At 45.7% G+C, this 10586-nt stretch overlaps 1 protein-coding gene across 3 annotated transcripts in view; it reads right to left on the minus strand.

The window, feature by feature from the left end:
• The window catches only part of pparg (peroxisome proliferator-activated receptor gamma), a 55124-nt gene extending 45709 nt beyond the window's left edge, over positions 1 to 9415 (minus strand). For all 3 annotated transcript variants that reach the window (XM_070438548.1, XM_024136769.2, XM_070438549.1), the window contains exons 1-3: positions 9267 to 9415; positions 9005 to 9174; positions 3489 to 3627 (exon numbers count right to left, since the gene is read on the minus strand). In XM_070438548.1, the coding sequence (XP_070294649.1) occupies positions 3489 to 3627; positions 9005 to 9174; positions 9267 to 9309 (352 nt within the window). In that variant the 5' untranslated portion in view covers positions 9310 to 9415. The remainder of the gene's footprint in view (positions 1 to 3488; positions 3628 to 9004; positions 9175 to 9266) is intronic.
• Positions 9416 to 10586: the final 1171 nt, after the last annotated feature.

The following is a 10586-nucleotide window of genomic DNA, read 5'->3' on the forward strand; positions in this document are numbered from 1 at the left end:
GTGGTTAGCTAATAGATTTACATATTGTGTCTTCCCTGTAAAACATTTTAAAAATCAGAAATGATGGCTGGATTCACAAGATGTGTATCTTTCATCTGGTGTCTTGYACTTGTGATTTAATGATATTTAGATGCTAGTATTTACTTGTGACGCTATGCTAGGCTATGCTAGTCAGCTTTTTTACTGTGGGGGGTGCTCCCGGATCCGGGTTTGGGAGGAATTAGAGGTTAAATCAACAATAACTGATGTCCCGATCGCAACAGATAGTTCAGATGAAAGATAACAGATTCAGTGGAGTTACGTTGATTTGTGGACGCACAGAATGTCGGGATTAGACGGAGTTGGGGAATAGAAAGCAGCGAGGTCAGAACTTGTGTGGGTCTAGGGTTTGGTGTTGATGTCATGACCAGCCTTTCAAAGCACCTCATGGCTACCGACATGAGTGCTACGGGGCGGTAGTCATTTAGGGAGGTTACCGTCGCTTTCTTGGGCACAGGGACTATGGTGGTAACTTGCCAGTTGGTCCGTGCATGCTCTGAGTACATGTCCTGGTAATCTGTTTGACCCCACAGTCTTGTGAATGTTGACATGTTTAAAACAGCTTAAGGATCCGCCCATTTTTTTTCAATTTTCACCCAAAATGATATACCCAAATCTAACTGCCTGTAGCTCAGGACCTGAAGCAAGGATATGCATATTCTTGATACCATTTGAAAGGAAATACTTTGACGTTTGTGGAAATGTGAATTGCATGTAGAAGAATAAGATTTCAGTGCAGATGTTGCCTGTAATCCATGGCTTCTGGTTGGGATATGTACTCACGGTCACTGTGGGGATGACGTTGTCGATGTACTTATTGATAAAGCCGGTGACAGAGGTGGTATATTCCGCAATGCCATTGGATGAATCCTGGAACATATTCCAGTCTGTGCTAAACAGTCTTGTAGCATAACATCCGCTTCATCTGATCACTTCCATATTGAGCGAGTCACTGGTACTTCCTGCTTTACTTTTTTCTTGTTAAGCAGGAATCAGGAGGATAGAATTATGGTGAAAATTGCCAAATGGAGGACGGGGGAGAGCTTTGTACGCGTCTCTGTGTGTGGAGTAAAGGTGGTCGAGTTTTTTATTTTCTCCCCCCCCCCCCTCTGGTTGCACATGTGACATGCTGGAAGAAATTAGGCAAAACGGACTTAAGTTTACCTGCATTAAAGTCCCGGCCACTAGGAGCACTGCTTCTGGATATGTATTTGCTTATTTGCTTATGGCCTTATACAGCGTGTTGCGTGCTGTCTTAGCGCCAGCATCGGTTTGTGGTGGTAAATAGACGGCTATGAAAAATATAGAAAACTCTCTTGGTAGATAGTGTGGTCTACAGCTTATCACTCTACCTCAGGCGAGCAATACCTCAAGACTTCTTTAATATTAGACATCGCGCACCAGCTGTTATTGACAAAGTCGTAGCTGTTCTGTCCAGTCGATGCACGTAAAACCCAGCCAGCTCTATATTATCCGTGTTGTCGTTCAGCCACGACTCAGTGAAACATAAGATATTACAGTGTACTGTTCGAGATCATCCAGTTTATTTTCAAGTGATTGCACGTTGCCCTATAGAATGGATGGTAGAGATGGGTAACCCACTAGCCAATGAATTCTCACAAGGCACCCCGATCTCCACCCCCTGTATTTCCGTCTTTTCTTCATGCGAATAACTGGGATTTGGGCCTGGTCTCGGAAGCAGTATATCCTTTGCGTCCGACTCATTAAAGAACAGATCTTCAATCAGTTGGAGGTGAGTAATCACTGTTCTGATATCAAAAAAGTTATTCATAAGAGACGGTAGCAGCAACATTATGTACAAAATAAGTTACTAACAATGTGAAAACAAAAAACAAAATAGCAAAGTCTGCTAGGAGAAGTAAAACGGCAGCCATCTCCTCCCGTTCTATTTTAAGGTTAGGGTTCGGAGTTAGGGGCAGGGTTAGCTAACATGCAAAGTAGTTGCGAAGTTCCTATTTAGCCAAAATGCTAAAGTTGTCCGTGATGAGATTTGAACACGCACGTTTCTGTTATACGCCTACCCATCCACCCCTCCTTTCGTTTGAACGTTTTACTAAATCATCAGTGTTTCTTGGTACTGTTAATCACATCTACTTTAACCATATCTGTATGCTTTTGTTTATGTCAAAAAGAAAACACCTGTAGCATGTCAGATATAGAGTTGAAATGCATTCAATTTTGAGTTTGCGTCCCAATATTACACTTTACATACATCACAGAAGATTGAAAAAGAAAAGCGTTTGACAACAGCTGACTATCGGCAGGTTTTTTTTAAACAATGTTGATTAATTATGACATATTAATAACATTGCACCCTTGAGGTTACTCGAGGGCGATTTGTTACTTAAGGAAAGGGGTCTACGTAACCTATTGTCCATATTGTAATTACTTCGCCACCGTGGCCTATTTATTGCCTTACCTCCCTTATCTTACCTCATTTGCACACACTGTATATAGACCTTTTCTACTGTATTATTGACTGTATGTTTGTTTATTCCATGTGTAACTCTGTGTTGTATGTGTCAAACTGCTTTGCTTTATCTTGGCCAGGTCGCAGTTGTAAATGAGAACATGTTCTCAACTAGCCTACCTGGTTAAATAAAGGTGAAATATTTATTTTTATAAAAATAAAATGTAACATACGAATTAATGTCTCGGATGTACATTTACGATGTTACGTTTAGTCAATGTAATGTAACCTAACATATCATACTAAATGGCACGGATTTTTGTAAAATATGATCTCCACCCGGCACAGCCAGAATAGGACTGGCCACCCCCCAGAGCCTGGTTTCTCTCTAGGTTTCTTCCTAGGTTCCTGTCTTTCTATGGAGTTTTTCCTAGCCACCGTGCTTCGACATCTACATTGCTTGCTGTTTGGGGTTTTAGGCTTGGTTTCTGTATAAGCACTCTGCTGATGTAAAAAGGGCTTTATAAATATATATGTTTTTGTACTTTTACCCCTTTTTCCCCAATTTCATGATATCCAATTGGTAGTTAGTCTTGTCCCATCGCTCCAACTGCCGTACGAGAGCCATGAGTTCTCCGAAACACGACCCTGCCAAGCCGCACTGCTTCTTGACACACTGCTCGCTTAACCTGGAAGCCATCCACACCAACGTGTCAGAGGAAACACCGTACAATTGGCATCCGAAGTCAGCTTGCAGGCGCCCAGCCCGCCACAAGGAGTCGCTAGAGTGCGATGGGACAAGGAAATCCCGGCCAAACCCTCCCCTAACCCAGACGACGCTGGGCCAATTGTATGCTGCCTCATGGGTTTCCCGGTCATGGCTGGCTGTGACACAGCCTGGGATCAGGGTCTGTAGTGACGCCTCAAGCACTGCGATGCAGTGCCTTAGACCGCTGCGCCACTCGGAAGGCCCCTTTATAAATACATTTGACTGATTGATTGTAATGTTGGTTCTTACCATTGTGAGACATGCCCACCACCAGGCACTTCTGAAAGCGACAGTACTGACACTTGTTGCGGCTCTTCTTGTGGATGCGACAGTGCAGGTCACAGTGGTCATAAACCAGCTTCAACCGGATGGTCCGACGGAAGAACCCCTGGACATAGAGACACACAGGTTTTATTAGAGAAGGGACAAACATAAGATAAAAGATTAATTGTGAATGGGCACAACTTGACAATTCTTTGTTTTTTTTCTCTTGGTGGTTCTATGCCTTGCTCTAAGCAGTAGGAAGCAGGTTATTCAGTTGTGACGACCCTCCCACTGTCTGCCGAATTCTCCCGCTTGTTTTCCTTATTAGGATGCTGGTGGGTGGAGCCGGGAGGGTCGTCAGCGACACGGGACACACCTGGGCTGGGTGTGTCCCAGGATAAATACACCTCTTCCCCATTCATTGAAGAGACTCTCTCCAAGCAGACACACTGATAGTGTGGTTGTTGCATTTTTGTGGCCGTTTCGTTCGTTCGTTCGTTTGTTTGTTTGTTTGCTTTGGCACCTTTCAACACCCCTCATTATCACATTTATGCACGCAAACACTCACTTACACTACTGACTACACACACCATTGTTAATTGTATTTAGTTTACTTCAGTTAATAAATATATTTTGTTATTCCTTATCTCCACGTTGTCACCCTTTTTTGTTATGAACTTCGAGCCGGTTCATGACAGTCAACCTTTTTATCTGTTGTTGATTATGGTGATATTATTAATCAAGGTGCAGCTGCTACTACTCTTAAACCTTTAGATGCCATCTACCATAGTGCCCTTCGTTTTGTTACAGGTGACAGGTTTGATACTCATCACTGCATCCTGTTTCAAAAAGTTGTCTGGACTTCGCTAAAGACCCATAGATTTCTACATGACTCTCTTTTTGTTTACAAGGCCCTACTTCATAAACTTCCATCTTATCTAACTTTGCTTTTGAAGTATAGACACCGGAGTTGCCTATCCTGTTCACAGGATTGGTTAACTCTTGAGGTTCCTAGCCCGTTCACAGGATTGGTTAACTTGAGGTTCCTAGGGTCTCAACCGAGCTAGGTAAATCTGCTTTTAGTTTTTATGCACCTTATTATTACTGTAATAAAATTCTAAATACATTTCATCTTGATGTTCTGGTGCCGTTCGGGCAATTTAACCCCTTCAAGACAAGTGACAGTAAGACCAGTAAAGACATATCTCTCCAACCCTCATATCAGCTCTTTCTTATAAATAGAACTGTTGAATCTTGGCCACTGACCACTTCTTGTTGTGTGGAGTGAGTTTTGATTGTAGTGAGCGCCATCAACAAGTTGTAGCTAGCTCCCCTTCCCCTCTCCCCTTTGTCTGTGCCCCAAATGTGTAATTCACACTGCGACCTGTGAAAGGTGATGGGGTGGCTTGCCCAGTTAACCATATAATGGACCTAGCTAGCACAAAACATGGTACAAAAATGATTGGGCACAGACAACAGTACAAAGGGCAAGAAGGTAGAGACAATACATCACGCGAAGGAGCCATAACTATAAGTAAGAGTGTCCGTGATTGTGTCTTTGAATGAAGAGTTGTGGATAAAACTGTCCAGTTTGAGTGTTTGCTGCAGCGAACTGAAAAAATTAGCGACCCAGGGATGTGTGTGCTTTGGGGACCTTTAACAGAATGTGACTGGCAGAACAGGTGTTGTACGTGGAGGATAAGGGCTGCAGTAGGTATCTCAGACAGGGGGGAGTGGGGCCTAGGAGGGCTTTATAAATAAGCATCAACCAGTGGGTCTTGTGATGGGTATACAGAGATGACCAGTTTACAGAGGAGTATAGAGTGCAGTGATGTGTCCTATAAGGAGCATTGGTGGCAAATCTGAATTGGCGACCGACATGGTATATACATCTAGCCGCTCGAGAGCACCCTTACCTGCCGATCTATAAATTACATCTCTGTAATCTAGCAGGATGGTAGGATGGTCATCTGAATCAGGGTTAGTTTGGCAGCTGGGGTGAAAGAGGAGCGATTACGTAGAGGAAACCATGTCTAGATTTAACTGTAGCCTGCAGCTTTGAAATGTGCTGAGAGAAGGACAGTGTAACATCTAGCCATACTCTCATGTACTTGTATGAATTGACACTATTCAGCTGAATCAAACTATCAATGTACAAAGCATTTTAAAAATGTAATCAGCTGTGTAGTGCTAAGGCAAAAATGAAAATGAAAACCCATTTGGGTGCCTAGGACCAGGAACAGGAAACACTGCCGAGGCTGGGCTACCTACAGGACCCAGGAAAAGGAAACACTGCCGGAGGGCTGGGCTACTACAGGACCCAGGAAAAGGAAACCTGCCCGAGGGCTGGGCTGCTACAGGACCAGGAACAGGAAACACTGCCGAGGGCTGGGCTACTACAGGACCAGGAACAGGAAACACTGCCCGAGGGCTGGGCTACTACAGGACCCAGGAACAGGAAACACTGCTCTAGGGCTACTACAGGATCAGGATCCGTAAACACTGTTCTAGGGCTAGGACTACTACAGGACCAGGAATCAGGAAACACTAGTCATCCTAGGGTAGGACTACTACAGGACCAGGATCAGGAAACACTGTTTCTAGGGGCTAGGACTACTAACAGGACCAGGTCAGGAAACACTGCTCTAGAGCTAGGCTACTACAGGACCAGGATCAGGAAACACTGCTCTAGGGCTAGGACTACTACAGGACCAGGATCAGGAAACACTGTTCTAGGGCTAGGACTACTACAGGACCAGGATCAGGAAACACTGCTCTAGAGCTAGGACTACTACAGGACCAGGATAGGAAACACTGCTCTAGGTCTAGGACTACTACAGGACCAGGATCAGGAAACACTGCTCTAGAGCTAGGACTACTACAGGACCAGGATCAGGAAACACTGCTCTAGGGCTACTACAGGACCAGGATCAGGAAACACTGTTCTAGGGCGAAGGACTACTAACGGACCAGGATCAGGAAACACTGCTCTAGGGCTAGGACTACTACAGGACCAGGATCAGGAAAACATGGCTCTAGGACTAGGACTACTACAGGACCAGGATCAGGAAAAACTGTTCTAGGGCTAGGACTACTAACAGGACCAGGAAACACTGCTCTAGGTCTAGGACTACTACAGGACCAGGATCAGGAAACACTGCTCTAGGCTAGACTACTACAGGACCAGGATCAGGAAACACTGCTCTAGGGCTAGGATACTACAGGATCAGGATCAGGAAACACTGCTCTAGGGCTAGGACTACTACAGGACCAGGATCAGGAAACATGGCTCTAGGACTAGGACTACTACAGGACCAGGATCAGGAAACATGGCTCTAGGACTAGGACTACTACAGGACCAGGTCAGGAACCACTGCTCTAGGGCTAGGACTACTACAGGATCAGGAAACACTGCTCTAGGTCTAGGACTACTACAGGACCAGGATCAGGAAACACTGCTCTAGGGCTAGGACTACTACAGACCAGGATCAGGAAACACTGCTCTAGGCCTGGCTACTACAGGATCAGGATCCGTAAACACTGCTCTAGAGCTAGGACTACTACAGAACCAGGATCAGGAAACACTGTTCTAGGGCTAGGACTACTACAGGACCAGGATCAGGAAACACTGCTCTAGGGCTAGGACTACTACAGGACCAGGATCAGGAAACATGGCTCTAGGACTAGGACTACTACAGGACCAGGATCAGGAAACATGGCTCTAGGACTAGACTACTACAGGACCAGGATCAGGAAAAACTGTTCTAGGCTAGGACTACTACAGGCAGCAGGAAACACTGCTCTAGGGCTAGGACTACTACAGGACCAGGATCAGGAAACACTGCTCTAGGGCTAGGACGTACCGCTAACAGGACCATTGATCAGGAAACACTGCTCTAGGGCTAGGACTACTACAGGACCAGAATCAGGAAACACGGCTCCTGGGTTAGGCTACTACAGGACCAGGATCAGGAAACACTGCTCTAGGGCTAGGACTACTACAGGACCAATGAATGAGTGTGGTGCCATGACTACAATTATTCAAGCCCAGGACGAAACTGTGCCATTGTACCCTTGAGCAATGCCCTTAACCCCCCACTTGCTCTCTAGCCAGGGATGTTGCACTGCAGGGTGTTTGGAGAAGCATAAGACACATTTCCGTTCTAACCAATGGACAATATAGTATCTATTCTCTCCATGGTCTTGTCTCAAGATGACTCTTCGCACATCTCTACAGCCACACCACTGTTGCCTCTACTGCACAAGTATTCCATGTGTTGTACTACACTGCTATTACTGTGTGTATGGCTACTATTTCAGTGTGCTATGTAAACTATCCTGTATTTGTATTTATTAGGGCTTCCAGGGCAGCAGGAAAACTTTACAGATGTCACTACTGCAGCTAATTGATTCATTCTATAATTGAAGACATTTATTCTTGTGAGTACTGATTTATTTACTATGTATTATTATTACTTGCCTTTCCGAATGGCGCAGCGATCTAAGGTACTGCATCTCAGTGCTAGAGGCATCACTACAGACACCCTGGTTCGAATCCAGCCTGTATCACGACGTGATTGGGAGTCCCATAGGGCGGCGCACAATTGGCCCAGTGTTGTCTGGGTTTGGCCTACCGGGGAACAGTGGGTTAACTGCCTTGTTCAGGGGAAGAACGACAGATTTTTACCATGTCAGCTCGGGGATTCGATCCAGCAACCTTTCGGTTACTGGCCCAACGCTCTAACCACTAGGCTACCTGCCACCCCAAACAATAATAACACAATAACAACAATAATACTATTAACAATACAAATAAAAATTATTATAATACATAGTATTTATATAGTGACTTTCAAGGACCCAACAGTCTCTCCCCAGCTTCCTCTTTCTGAGGCTCCACCTCAATAAAGAATGTTTTAAACATCTGACCCTGGTTGGCTGACCCCAGCAGCTCTTGGCTTCTATCCTGATCCTCATACTAACGTACCACAAGATAATAGAACAATGAATACTGACTCACTGCTAACACTCTGCCTTGAAGTAGATGCTAACACTGTGCCTTCCGGTAGATACACATACTGCTAACCACACTGACTGGCAAAGTATACTGATACATTAATGACTATACACACTTTTATGTTTTCTTGAAAGTAAGCACATATTTATCGGAAGATAGGATCTGTTTCAGAGAATGAACGGTGGAAATATGCCTCACACTTCTGGTCGCCCTTCGTATGATTTATTTTTATTCAGAGACGTGTCAGTCTAAGATGTTCTGCCATTGCAGGCTGTGCTGCTCGGGGAAGGAAACTATGTATGGGCTTGTGGTTAAAGTGACAGACAGACCCACATGAAGTGCAAGAAATGTTTAACTTGGTTGAGAGTAGGCAACTTTTGACCCTGTCTGTCAGCGTGAGTTTAAGCCTCTTTTAGGGTGTGAGGTTACAGCACACGGGTAAACAAAGGAGAAATAAGGAGACACAAACACACAGTAGTCGTACCTTGCAGCCTTCACAGGCATGGACTCCGTAGTGGAAGCCAGAAGCTTTGTCTCCGCAGACTCGACACTCTATGTTGAGTAGGGAAGCGGTGGTGTCGTCCTGTAGCTTGGAGTAGAGAGGACTGCTGTCTGAGTGCTGGGGAGGAGACTCTGGCTCCAGCTTTATACAACCTGAGGGACAGAACAGACACAGAACTTTATACAACCTGAGGGATAGGAGAGACATAAACAGAGGTTTATACAACCTTCAGAACAGGTCTCACCGTGTTCCTCCTGAACCTTGCTGTGGTTGTACATGTGGTCCATGTATGAAAGGTGGTGGCCCAGGGCAGGGCTGGAGCCAGGGCTGGGGCAGGGCTGGTAACCCTGGCCAGGTCTAGGGCTGAGGTGACTGGGGCTGTAGCTGGGTTGGTAGTGGTGGGCCTGGGTGGGTCTGGGGCTGTGGCTGGCTTGGTAGTGGTGGGCCTGGGTGGGTCTGGGGCTGTGGCTGGCTTGGTAGTGGTGGGCCTGGGTGGGTCTGGGGCTGTACTGTGCTTGCTTGGGTATGTGGACCTGGGCTGGGTCTGTAGCTGGAGTGGTGGGTCCTGTATGCGTAGTCCAGCTAGTGTATCCAGGGTGCTGAATGGTTCATATCCAGAGAGTGAGAACTGTCATCAAGCCTCTCCAGGTGTACAGGGTCAGACTGATGCCCATGTGCATGCAAGGAGCGGTATCCACCATGTCTGTTAGAGGGGAGGGGAGGGAGAGAGACAGGATCGTGTGTGTGACAATGTGGTAAAAGACTAACTGATACAAAACATAATTGAGCCCCCTTCTGCTTCCTCAGGCTTGTCAATGTGAGACCATATCAGACTGAGATTGAAACATATTGAACTATACGCTGATACAAGTCCTCCCTTCTGTTCCCTCAGGCTTTCAGAGACCATTTCAGACTGAGATTAAACAAGAGATGTGAGCTCTTGTTGTTCTGTAACAAACCTTCTGCAAGCTTGCCATCAATACCATTGAGACCCTCTTATCCTCTCAGTAGACTCTATGTCTTGTCAGTCACGATACTGTGGTTCATAGTAGGGACCCTCTAGTGAAGCTACAGAACTGCTGTTCATAGTAGGACCCCTCCTAGTGAAGTCTACAGAACTGTGTTCATGCTAGGGACCCTCTAGTGCAGTCTACAGAACTGTGTTCATAGTAGGACCCTCCTAGTGCAAGTCTACAGAACTGTGTTCATGAGTTAGGGACCCTGCCTAGTGAAGTCTAACAGAACTGTGTTCATAGTAGGGACCTCCTAGTGAAGTCTACAGAACTGTGTTCATAGTAGGGCCATCCTAGTGAAGTCCTACAGAACTGTGTTCATAGTAGGGACCATCCAAGTTGGAAGTCTACAGAACTGTGTTCATAGTAGGACCATCCTATGTGAAGTCTACAAACTTGTGTTCCTAGTAGGGACCCTCCTAGTGAAGTCTACCAGAACTGTGTTCATAGTAGGGGACCCTCCTAGTGAAGTCTACCAGAACTGTGTTTCAATCTCCGAACTGAAGATATCCTGTGAGATAGTGAACTGAACTGCGTAACTTGGTTGACCC

The sequence above is a fragment of the Salvelinus sp. IW2-2015 genome, unplaced genomic scaffold (genome assembly GCF_002910315.2).
Source record: "Salvelinus sp. IW2-2015 unplaced genomic scaffold, ASM291031v2 Un_scaffold1010, whole genome shotgun sequence".
Classification (NCBI taxonomy): domain Eukaryota; kingdom Metazoa; phylum Chordata; class Actinopteri; order Salmoniformes; family Salmonidae; genus Salvelinus; species Salvelinus sp. IW2-2015.